Below are 12,999 nucleotides of genomic sequence, written 5' to 3'. Positions count from 1 at the left end.
AGGCTTCTGCGGTTGATGCTGCATGAACGGCAGAAATCTTCACTGCTGAAGCATGTCATCTGCGCACTCAAACACCTCACTCACAGCTAAAGCCAAGATGCAAATCTGTGGATTTGACTGATTCTAGATGGCATCTTTTTTTTCTCGGCAGACCGAAAAATAAATGCGACACTCGCGTCTCCCGGAAATCCGGTTTAATTCAACCAGGCAAGTGACGACATCGACATTCCTGAAGTGTTTCCAGAAAAGTGTGCCATATGCATCAGACGTTTAGCCAACGGTCCGTGACGTCTGAGGCTGAGACTAGTCAGAAACTGAATTTTGTGCTTTTCGTTTTTAACATACAGGGATGTTTTTAAGTAATTTATTCGTCATAGAAAGTCAGTCAAGTCAATTCATGGTTAGATTTTTTTTTTTTAATTGTCACGCTCAAAGGTATGGTCAAATCATGTGATGTGTATTCAATGATTTATCCATGCCAGAATGTCACAGTGATGTAATTTTGGTCAAACCTTAAGGGATTTTTTCCTCAGATCAATTCATAATGGAATTTGTATGCACATGTATTACCACTATCTGATTTAATTTTGAATGGTGCACTCCAATTGACAATTCTAGTTTCAAATTGATGAACAACTTGAGTAAATACTAGGGCACTAAATACTAAATATTAAGAGATGCTAAAGATGACAAATGGCCAAAAATATTAAAGTTAGAAAAGTTAAAAGCACATGCAATATGAAATGGTAAAGAATATGTTTTTACAATGAGTTTTTGGAAAATCCAATTGCAATCACAGACTGAAGCATGCCAAATGATTGCAACTGAATGTAATGTATAATAATGTAATGCAGTGTATAATGTAGCTAAAGTTCTGCATGAACATGTATCTGAATTTAGTTAAGGATTATGTTCTTTTAACATCTGAGTGAGACACATAATTTGGATCAGTATTGGGGCCACTTTGGAATCATTTAAAAGCTTTAGTTGCATGAGTGTTTATCATCGTACATTGCCATAAGAGTGTTGATTTGCTTGTCAGATTACTGTTAACTGTTGTACAACAACAGTCAAAGACAAACATGTCCCCTTACTGATGATGGTAGGCTACATGACAGAAGCAACCTGTTCTTTTGAACATGTAGAAGGGAAGAGTATGGCCTGATCACCCAAACTTTTAAAGGTATGTTTTTATGTTGTTCAGTTATTCATAAACTCAAAGGACTTAATGTTGCTCCTCCATTATTATTGCTACTTTATCAAAGCATTATTCTGCCAATTCTATTGTATTCTTCTTCTTGTTTTTACAATATGCTTTCTGTTAAAAACTGGACCAAACTTACAAAGGTGTCCAATATTGCTGCAAAAGTTATAGGTCTTTCAACACCCAACCTCATAGAACTCAATAATAGAGCTATTACACGCATTGCAATTTCAATAGAACAGGACTCCACGCATCCACTTAACGAGTATTTAGCCCCACTTCCCTCCTGGCGCAGGTATAGGGCTGTGAGGTGTTGGAGGGCCCGCTTTGGAAGAAGCCTGTTTCCTGCAGCCATCATGTATCTCAACAACAGACATCGCTGAGGTTATCTTAACGGGGTTTTCTGTGTGTGTGTGTGTGTGTAAATATAATATAATTGTACAATGTTTGTTATGTTGTGTGTGTCAAATAAGTGCAGTGCTGTAGAAAATAATTTCCCTCTTGGGGGACAATAAAGTTAATATGAATCTTAATCTGAAGTTTGAAAATGAAAAATGTAATAGACATGATGATGACCTGGTTGCTTTCAAACACCAAGACGCCAGTACGGATGCAGTCATAGTGTGCTTCTTCACACATTTGTGCTCTTCTGAGAAGAAAAACAAACAACAACAAAAAAAATTTGGAACATTTGCATTTACATTTACATTTACATTTACATTCATGGTTTTTGGAACATATTTTAAGCAAACGACGGTAAGCAAAAGATGGTATTTGTATGCTTTCAGACAGGGCAGACTTTGTGCATAAAACAACAAAATGCAAATCTGTGTTGATCTTGAGAAGTCTGTAAGATGGGAAAGAAAAGATCAATTTAAAAATGGCAGGTGCAGCACACAAGATGGAAACAACATGCAGTATGCCAGATAAAGACAGGGAAGTGTCGAACCACTTCTGTGCCACTGTTATGATTTTTTATTTTATTTTTTGCTTTCTTTTTTTATTTTTTGAGCTTGAAAGCTTCAGGTCTCTTTCACTTCAAAAACTCATCTTTGGTGTTTCACTGAAAGAAACTCATACAGGTTAGAACAACATAGAATAAAAACAGAGTTTAAGTCAAATCTGATGAAAGCAAAAGTGAATACAAACCTTAATGGAGCAAAGGAAGATTTGTCCTCACTTTTCTTTCAGGATAGGTCAGCATTGCTAACAAACCAATCCAGTTTGGTGAATTTTGCTATTGTTGTTATCACCTCATATTCAATGTGAGCAGGTCAACATGAAAGTCATTCTTTGACTTGCTTTAGATAAAAGTGTCCGCCAAAGAGATAATGTGCAATATTAATAGCATTGACATTTTGATTTCATTAATCACTAAACTGAAGATACAAATTATCATTGTTTTCAGTGAAAATGTTTTGTTGCTAAAAGACGTTTAAGAAAATACTTATAATTATAATTTTTTTTTTTCCATCTCCAATCAGAAATAAAAGTGGGAGGAAAACTAGGATCATGTGACTCTGATGTAACTTGAACTAATATATTTCTCCCAGGAACAAGATTCATTCAAACCTCCTCAAACAGAAGCAGAAAGAGTCACGAATCGCCTGAAATCAACATGAGAGTTTTCTACAAGAGTCTGTTGTTTTTACTGGGTGAGTAAAACATACAATCTTTCTAATATATTCCTGAGCTACAGTCTGTTTTCAGCTTCATCTTCAGACAGAGAAACACTTAAGAAACACAGAAGACCCTAAATTATAATTGAATGTGTTGTTTTTGGTTAACGTTATCTGAACAGCCTTAAACAACATAATTTTACTAGAGAGGCTAAATGATATAAGACACATACATGATTTTAGAGATTATACTCAAATTTAACAAAATAGAAAATATTTGTAAAGAATAAATCCAACAAAATATAGGCGTATGCTCATAAGAACAATCCTTTTAAGTTACTAAATACTGAGCATCATTCTGTGTTTCTCATTTCAAGGGTTTTTCTCAGTTCAGACGAAGGCAGAAGAAGAAGGTGAGATTTTATGAATTAAACACTATTACATCTTTTGTTTCTGAGTTTGTGCTGCTGTGAAACTTTTTCAGACACATCATGAAAACCCATGAACTTAAATAGCCCAGCAAGGCTATAATATAAATAATTGTAATTGTAAATAAGGTTTTCTCTTGAATGTATTCCAGTGAACGTAGCAGCATGGGGAAGAGCCGATCAGTCGTCATTATATTTTGACTGGTATGCCCAAAAAGCTCTGGATGGGTTGAACTCCAACTGTACTCATACAAACACACAGAGTGACCCGTGGTGGAAGCTGGACCTGAAGAAGACGTACAGCGTGAATAGAGTGACCATCACTAACAGACTCGACTGCTGTGAAGACAGGATAAACGGGGCAGTGATTCGGATCGGAAACCATTCTTTAGATCTTCTCAGCAACCCAGTGTGAGTCTCTCTCTGATATATTCTGATACAGATTCTGGCCAGTTGTTCAGTATCTTCATACATATGTGTGTGTGTGTTTCATATACTGAGTATTTGCAGGTGTTTAGACTATGTTAATATTGGTATTTGCAGTTTAGTGAGTGAGTCAGATGTCGATTCAGTTCAGTGAAGGATTTGTCTTACTGATTCTAACAGGTCACTCTCGTCTTTTTGAACAATTCATTTAGATAACTTATAGAAGTCCTTTGTTCCTGAATCAGACTAGGCTAAAAAGAAGCAGATCATAAGAGTAATTTGTTTGTTGGTTGTATTGTAGCTATGTTTATTGCAATGCAAAGACTTTCGCACTATTATTTCACAGTACACAGACTATTCCATCACATTCAATAAAGACTGTGAACTCACATTCAAATATGAGCTAAATTATTTTTTTTTTTTTATGTTTTTCTTTTGGTGTGGTAATCATCAGTGGACGAAACACTGGTTTACCTACCTAATAATCACATGGTTGATGTTATATCTTTTAGTGTTGTCACGATACTGGAATTTCTAGCTTCGATACGATACCTTGAAAAATATCGATATTCGATACCATTTTTGATACCACGGAGAAAAAAACACAACAGTAGTAGTATTATGTACATTCTACTAAATAATAGTAATATAGCCTATTTCTGGCACACGGTCTTTAATAGGCTAAGTTAAACCGAACTTTTATTTTGATGGGTTGCCGTGAATACTTTTAAAGTTCTGTGTGTGTATGATATGACGCTAGTTTTACTCAAATTAAATGGTAAAGTGCCTTTCAGATCAGTTCTGGAGATATTGTTGATGTATTTATGTCCTCATTGAGACGGCAGACGCTGAAATCACCACCAGCGCCACATTAGTAAACACAACCGCACGTGCAGCACATTCACACAGAGACACGCAGAACATGCAGGATTCATATTTAAATCCACTTTTGCAGCTTAATATTTACAGATACTAGTCCATATCGCGATTTGATTTAAGTGTAATGACCTACTTTTGATTAATTCATCCAAACTTTGACAAATTCCGCGTTAAACTGTAAATTCCGTGTTTATGACTGGATTCCGTGGCGTTCTCTGCATCGCGGAGATCATAGATCCCTACAGATAGCGCTCCTGCTGTGTTCTTTAACAACCAGAGCAGTCATCTTTCTATTCACTTCACTTTTGCTATTTAACCAGAGCGAAGGAGACGAGTGCGGTCACGTGTGGTGCTTGTCCACGCGCCTTTGGAGAGAAGTGAAAGTGACAGCTCGGCTAGTATCGGTGTATCCATACTTCGGGAAATTAATATTGGTACCGTTCAGATATTTCAGTATCGATATTTATCGAAATACCGATATTTTTGACAACACTAATATCTTTCTAAAATGGCAGCTCGCATGTGTTTGTGCTCTGTAAATCGCCAAAATATTCTATTTAAAACGTATTTTTGTAGCACTGAGCAATGTAGCCAATCACATTTCCTGAACACCTGTGATTGGCCATTGCCTTCACTCACCTCTAAATGGTAGATTTTTATTTAACTTTTTCCCTGCACACTTCCCTGCACTACTGAATATAAAGGAACTTAGTGAGATCACGATGAACTGAAGTAAGTGACACCTGTGCAATTTCTAGGATATATAATCCTTTCAGATTTAGAATAAAAGTTTTGTGTTTTTGTGCTGCTAATGGCCATATACCCTATAAATGCAACAAGGTTTCGGGAGTGACACATACATTCCTCGTGAATGAGGGATTCATTTTCGAATGGGTGAAAAATATAATTTCTCTAAACATATGTTCAAGCAATGTAGACAAATAGATTAATAGAAAAAATATATGAATTATGTGTTTAAAATATAATGTGGTTGCAATTATTTATAAATGTAGATAATTACTAGTATTTCACTGTGCATTGCTATTCTTGTGGTAAAAACAGCACTGCAACAGTTATTTTTACATGATTTTATTATAAAACACAGTGTGACAATGTCTAGATGTCAGACAAAACAAGGTGTTTTATATAAATAATGAACACTTCACTGACATGACAAATAATTGCACATTTTCTTAGCTGCTTAATAATACTGCTAATAATATGTGGTACCTGCCATGCAGTATACCTTATTTTAAGTCTGACTACGCCACCCCCTGATGATGGGCAGGAGGAACCCCAACTCTTTCTGTGAATGTAGTGTGGCTAATACTACGTTTATCCCCGCAAAGGGACAGTCAACAAGACGCAGAAATGTAAATGTACTCCAAATTTATTACATTAGTACAAAAGTTATTTAAAACAGATCTTAAAAATACTGTGATAAATGACTGGTGGACTTTCCTCAATCTAGGAAGGTCGGATCAGCCAATGCAAAACCCCTGCTCAGGAGGCCCCTGGGGAGACAGAAACAGGAGACAGCCACCCAACACCAGTCGAAGCATGCGATACAACAAGCACTACACGCTTAAGATCTTTATATACCACTACAAAATATCACACCGTGTTGCAGTTATAAGTACACACCAATACAGTGTCTCTCCCAGTGTGGTCCCCTGAAGAGAAGGGTCAAAGCATCAGTGGGGATCCGGCCTTGTACAAGAATACCCTACGCAGAAGACATAGTTGGAGAGGAGAATCACCAGCATAAATGGCAACACTTAGTCAAAATAAAAAATACTATGAATGTGGCACATGAGTGACAAAATTATGAATAACCAAACAAACAAAGAAAAAGTCAAACAACAGGAAGCAATAAAGAAATGCCTATTAATTACAGGAAAACAGTGGCTGGCCTGGTCCCTTTTCAAAAGAAACCAAGCATGTTAGTTACCAACCTCAATAAACAGCAGAGTCAACTAAAACATAACTAGAAAATATAAGCCTACTTTTCAGTATGCTCAACTGTCCCACAGCGCATTAACACATGCAGAGAAAAGGTGGACGTTCCGTTGCTACAGACAGAGAAAGTCGTTAAAACATGTTTCAATGCAAGTATAAAACATTCAATGGAAAATGTACATATTGCGGCATTTACCAGTGCAGCTCAGCAGCTCAAGTCACACTGGGAGTGATCGCATAACTATCAAAACTCCATGCAGAAGCCTGTGTCCTCCGTGAAGAGTAGACACGTGCTTCTAGAATTACCCTGATCAAATGGAATAAATAAGTATTAAAATTCAATGGCAGTGATTAAACATGCTCTGCAATGACCTATTTTACCCGCATGAAAAAGGGAGCCCAACTCACACAACAGTATATAACCTCAACACGAAAGAGTCTGCCTTGCAGCCAGCAAACATTTATCACTTCCTGATTAGTCAGGTGACCTTACAACAGATCACATGATTGATTGAGTGAATGTGATGCAGCTGTGTTGTATGCCTGCCTAGATCCCCACAAATAATAATACCAATAAATAATAAAAAAAATAGTGTAAAACATGTTATATAAGTTAGAGGACATATCTAATTATAAAATAAACATTGTGTTGTAAAAGAAAGTGTTATACATACATTCAGGGATAAGAGAAGAAAATACAAGTCAAGAGTCGTACTAATAATGAGCAACAAAATCACAGGAACTCACTCTTTCATCTTTCTCCAGGTGTGATGTAGTTTCTACTATTCCAGCAGGAGCTACCTACAGCTACTCGTGTCGTGGGATGGAGGGACGTTATGTTACTGTCAATATTCCTGGAACTTCAAAGGTTCTTACTCTCTGTGAAGTGGGAGTCTATTGGATTCCAGGTAATTCAGAGCTACTTTAAGGGTTAGTTCACCCAAAAATGAAAATTAGCCTGTGTTTTACTCACCCTAGAGGCAAGGTACATGACTTTCTTCTTTCAGACGAATCATATCGGAGTTATATTAAAAATCGTCCTGGTTATTCCAAGCTCTATCATTGCAGTAAGTGGGTGTTTCTGTTCAACTGTCCACAAGTCGTCAAATAAAGAACGCGCATCTATAATAAAATGTGCCTCACGCGGCTCCGGGGCGTGAATAAAGGCCTCCTGTAGCGAATCCATGCGTTTCACAAAAATTTTTAAAAAAAAATCCATATTTCAAACATAATAAACACTTTTCTCTCAATTCTGCTGACTGTCATGTGTTGAAGTCGTTCCGGTGGATGACGTAGGACATATGCGTCGCGTGCGTACCACTGAGATATGCTAATCTCGCAAGTTTGTTTACAGGAGCAAAGGAAGCAAAGTTTCCTTACTTACAGTCTCCTCTTGACTTCTATCGACATCCTCCAACATTTTTCTTTACAAATCCTCGTTTTGTGTTTCTAATTAGAAATTTCAAAATGGAACACAATGTTAAAGTTGTTTTAATGCTTTTGAAACACTAAGACATGGTTTTCAGGCAGTGAAATTGCATCTGAATTTGTGTCAAGTTTAGACATTTTCATGCATGAGTTCCAAATCAAATATAGCAGCACAAGAAAAAAAAAAAAATGTTCATGAAGATTTTTTATATTTTTCGAAACAGTAAGACCTTTTCACTTCTTTTCAGATAGTTCTTTTCAGACAAGCTTTTGATTGTGTGTGAAGTTTCAGACAATTTGCCAAAAATAATTTACCCTAATGGGACAACGTCAGTTTAAAGTCGTTAAAGTTAAAGTCGTTAAAGTCGTGACGTATTGTCAAGTATGGTGACCCATACTCGAAATTGGTGCTCTGCGTTTAACCCATCCAAGTGCACACACACAGCAGTGAGTAGTGAACAAATGCCCACACACACACACACACACACACACACACACACCGTGAACACACACCCGGAGCAGTGGGCAGCCATGCTGCGGCGCCCGGGGAGCAATTGGGGGTTCGGTGCCTTGCTCAAGGGCACCTCAGTCGTGGTATTGAGGGTGGAGAGAGCGCTGTACATTCACTCCCCCCACCTACAATCCCTGCCGGCCGGGGACTCGAACCCGCAACCTTTCGATTACGAATCCGACTCTCTAACCATTAGGCCACGACTTCCCACAAATGATGGATCCCTAAAAAAAGGTCAAAGGTCAGATGAAGAAAACAAGTTTTGCAAAATGATTTTATTCCTAAATATATGTAAAATATAAAGTCAATTATTTTTTTAAGCTGTAAATTCACTATTAGTCCTATAGAGGGTTATCTTGCAGGTTCTTCCATTATTTTCAGTTATTTGTATTAATTTATTGGTTTGTAAAAAAGAAAAAAAGAAAAAACAGATTTATACTTTCATTGGAGCACCTAACACTTTAACCTTGAACCTACCCACTGAACAACAGAAAACACGTAACAGGCAAATATAAGTGCAGTCACAGGTATTTATTGCAAAAATGGACCATAAACAAGCAGTATAAAAGCATTACAAACAAGTCGTGTTGCATTCCAAGTCTTCTGAAGCCATACAATTTCTTTATGTGAAGAAGAGAGTAAAACATGAGGTTTTAATCACTGAAAATGATAGCCATTAACACGCTCACATCTCATTCAAAAACTTACTCCTGTCCAGTAGCATGACACAATCGGTCACAAGACACCAGAGTTGTGGACTCGAGTCCCAAATTTGACCTGACTCGACATAAAGAAGACTAGCGACTCAACTTAGACTTTGACAACAATACTTGACTTGGACTTTAGACCTGTGACTTAGCAAGTCTTTATGGTCTACCTTAAAAAACAACAACAACAAAAAACCAAACAGAGTTCTGATCAATATAGGCTGGTTACTGAAGCGTATGATCACACTCATTTTGTTTAAAAGCAGCCACGATCAAAATGAGTACATGATGTTTGGAACTAGCACATCTTTTGGAACTGAGCCAGAGAGGGACTCGCTCAGTGTGCACTTGTTAGTGTTTTCATCCACGTAATTTTTAAGATATTTAATGTTTTATACATTTAATAATAGCCTACACATAAGGTTGACTCTATTCTTCCTGTTTACTAGCCACTCACTTTCATGTCTTTCAAAAGAAATGGATGTAAATCCAACAGCTCTTATAACATACATATAGCCCTTAAACTAAGCCATCAACTGTGATCATTATGAATTTTTTAAAACACAAAATACATTTACATACAAATATTCGTGTATCTGAATAGCTATGAAAAACAAACAAAAGAAAAAAAATAGAAATAATTGAATGAAGACTTGTTTTGTCCAGAGTTTTTGAACAAATCACTTGAAGTATTGATTCAGACATCAAATAGATTTTAAAAGTCACTGGAGACCACCCACTTGAATAATGTAACATATAGGCCTACAGTCTATATTTGAACTGTAACATTAGTTCCAAACATCATGTACTCATTTTGATCACGGCTGCTTTTAAACAAAATGATTTTAACCATGGGGGACAGTGCTTCATGCTCATTCAAACCAGATTTTTGAGCCAAGTGGATTTTTAATTCAGTGTCACATCGCCAGCTGCTAATTTCAAATCTGCATTCGCACGCAGAACATGCAGGATTCATATTGAACTAGTCTTTTGTGGCTTAATGTGCACACATACTAGTCCGTATTTAAGTGTTGTAATCTCCTACTTTTGATGAATTCATTTAAAGTTTGATCAATTCGGCGTTTACAGTAAATTCAGTTTTTCTGACTGGATTCCACCATACAGAGAACAGAGGAGAATTGTAAATGCGGCTATAAAATAAGGCACACACACACACACACACACTCCTGCCCCCTCAAAAATATGTAGTGCATGACACCACTGGCGGAGAACCTCTGCTCGGAGGCACTACAAATACAGCCGCCAAGTCAAAAGATATTCCTCAAAAATGACTTTGTCAAGATTGGACCAGTTCAGACAGATCTGATAGATATGCATTCCTAAGAAAACCTCCTCAAAAACATTCTAAGTGAATAAAATGAGCTGACTAAAACCATATCTTGACCCTATGACATCTTACAGGTAATTTGGCAACAGGAAGAACCGTCACACAGTCATCAACCTATGAGCTCTGGTCTGCTGAACGAGCCATTGACTTCAATCCAGGTTTCAAACAACCGTCGTTATCATGTTCCTCAACCACTGTTCAGACTAACCCATGGTGGAGGGTGGATCTGAGCTCTGTGTACAGAGTTAACAGAGTTGTCATCACAAACAGACTGGACTGCTGTCCAGAGCGAATAGACGGAGCAGAGATTCACATCGGAAACTCTCTGGAGAACAACGGCAACAACAATCCCATGTGAGACCCTCTTTCTGTGACTTTATATCCATAAAAATCCCTGAAAACACATATGAAGAAAGACTAGAAGTATAAATAATGGTTTCTCCGTCTCTCTTTAGATGTGCTGTGATTTCTAGCATTCCAGCTGGTGTTTCCTCCACCTACACATGTAACGATATGGAGGGTCAATACGTGAATCTGTTAATTCCTGGAGATTCAAAGAATCTTACTCTGTGTGAGGTGGAGGTCTATGGAGAAGGTGAGATCAAACAAATAGATTTAGTGTTTTAGGAAACTATTAATGGCTTCACAACTGTAGAAATTTGGCAATTTATGGTTTTTGAAAATGTGAAACTTCAACAGTTGCGTGCTCTCAGCTTTCAGTAATTTACTGCATAAAACAGTATTTGTGTTTGACTACCGCAGGTGAACCTGTATTTAATGTCATCTAGTTGTTTTTTTTTTACTTTGTGCAGCTTAGTTTTTTTGAGGATCACTACACAAACTCTCACTGCATCTGTTTAATCTTAAGTGACATATGCATTTATAACAAACTGCTGTAGATATTTTAGACTCGATGCATTTTATGTTTTTATTATTTGCATTTAGCATTTTCTTTTCTCTTCTATGCATGTTCATGCTTGTGTGCCCTTTTAGGTCTTGTTGTCCAAGAAGACTCCTGTGAAGACGAACCTGAAGTTTGAGTCTGTCTGAACCTGAAATGAGAGTCCAGCTCCTGTCACAGGTGAGAGAAGGAAACATACAGAAATCTGAAATCGAATCACATTGATAGCAGTTTTAAGAGATCTGCTCATTTCAGCTTTAATCTCTTCTGGCAGAACGAGGGATTTCTGACGTGAAGAAAGAAATGATGATGATGATGATGATGGGAAACCTAAACTCTCTTCAGATCAGCTTTGATGTTCTTCATTTACATGCTGGAATTTTCTCCATTTATTGCTGATCACAATAAAGTTGTATGTGAAAACTGAAACTACTGATTCCTGATTGCTGCTTTGAAGCCATTTGTATTGTATAAAGTGTAACTTGACAATGAGGCAGTGTTATTTAAGTTAAATTTTATATTTTTATTAACATCATTCTATCTCAAGGTTGTTGTTTTTGTTTACGCAGTTTACTAATTTAATTTACTTCATTGCATTTTTTTCTTTTTGAGCTTTTGCATAGTCATTAGTATTTAAAAAATACAAAAAATGCAATATAAAAAGTTGCAGCCTCATGTAACAAAGTGTCAGAGGACTGCTAAGTGCTGAAATGTTTAGCTGTTAATTCACACATAATGTTTTTTGGAATGATAATATTTCTAACCACTAGATATCAGCAGCAGCATATTTACTGATGCTATGAAAAACAAGCAAGTTTAACAACAGTTTTATTATTAATGATCAAATATTACATGGTACACTGTAAAATATATGATCAGTCAACGTTTTATCCATTACTTTAATTCATTTACCACTTTCACTAAATTTTAAGTTATATGACATTCAACTAGACAAGATTTAAAAAAAAAAGAGAGAGAGAGAAAGTGTTTTACCAATTATAATTATCTGCATGCATTCTGGTTTGGGTGGTTGAACAGTTTGCAGATTTGTCTGGTTAGAACAGTGATGTCTCAAAAAGTCATTATCAGTCTTACAAACCCAGATCTTTCATAAGAGGAGTACAACTAACAAATCAACCAGAGCATAAGTGTCTAAAAGTGTCACAAATAGAGCCGGAAACAATAGGTAAGTAACACAATGGAATATTTATTGACGTGAATGCGGATAGTGAGGAGAGTGAGGAGCAGGTGAGTATCTTGTGATTAGTCTTGATCTGGAGATCTGTGCGAGAACTGATATCCTTATCCTTCACAGGGGAGTGTGAAGAATAAAGATATCAGTGACCTAAATTGTTAGGTCATGTCCCAAAACCATTCAAGCTGGAGGTTATTAAGCCTCTAATTAAGAAACCACAAATAGATTCTAATGAACTGGTAAATTACAGACCCATTTCAAATCTTCCGTTCATGTCTAAAATTTTAGAAAAAGTTGTCAATTGTGCTCCTTCTTGCAAAAAAATGATCTCTCTGAAGAATTTCAGTCAGGTTTCAGGCCTCACCATAGTACAGAAACTGCACTTGTTAAAATT

General features: G+C 36.7%; 1 protein-coding gene and 1 long non-coding RNA gene across 2 annotated transcripts; one reads left to right on the top strand and one right to left on the bottom strand.

Annotated features, from left to right (window-relative positions):
• Positions 1-2,822: 2,822 nt before the first annotated feature.
• Positions 2,823-11,836, top strand: LOC306876820 (uncharacterized protein; the record flags this gene model as incomplete). The annotated part of the gene is made up of 8 exons (XM_079428238.1): positions 2,823-2,859; positions 3,201-3,236; positions 3,404-3,662; positions 7,281-7,423; positions 10,584-10,863; positions 10,965-11,104; positions 11,503-11,590; positions 11,685-11,836. 7 exons carry the CDS (start codon positions 2,823-2,825, stop codon positions 11,547-11,549), a joined length of 942 nt encoding a protein of 313 aa, XP_079284364.1. The 3' UTR covers positions 11,550-11,590; positions 11,685-11,836.
• Positions 5,638-6,996, bottom strand: LOC306888618. Its single transcript, XR_013785760.1, has 3 exons — positions 6,897-6,996; positions 6,712-6,822; positions 5,638-6,628 (listed from the first exon to the last, which is right to left on the bottom strand). It is a non-coding gene; the product is annotated as an uncharacterized lncRNA (long non-coding RNA).
• Positions 11,837-12,999: the final 1,163 nt, after the last annotated feature.

Source organism: Barbus barbus (genome assembly GCF_936440315.1).
Source record: "Barbus barbus genome assembly, chromosome: 2".
Taxonomy (NCBI): Eukaryota; Metazoa; Chordata; class Actinopteri; order Cypriniformes; family Cyprinidae; genus Barbus; species Barbus barbus.
Note: the sequence above shows the minus strand (reverse complement) of the source record. Positions and strands in the feature narration are given on the sequence as shown.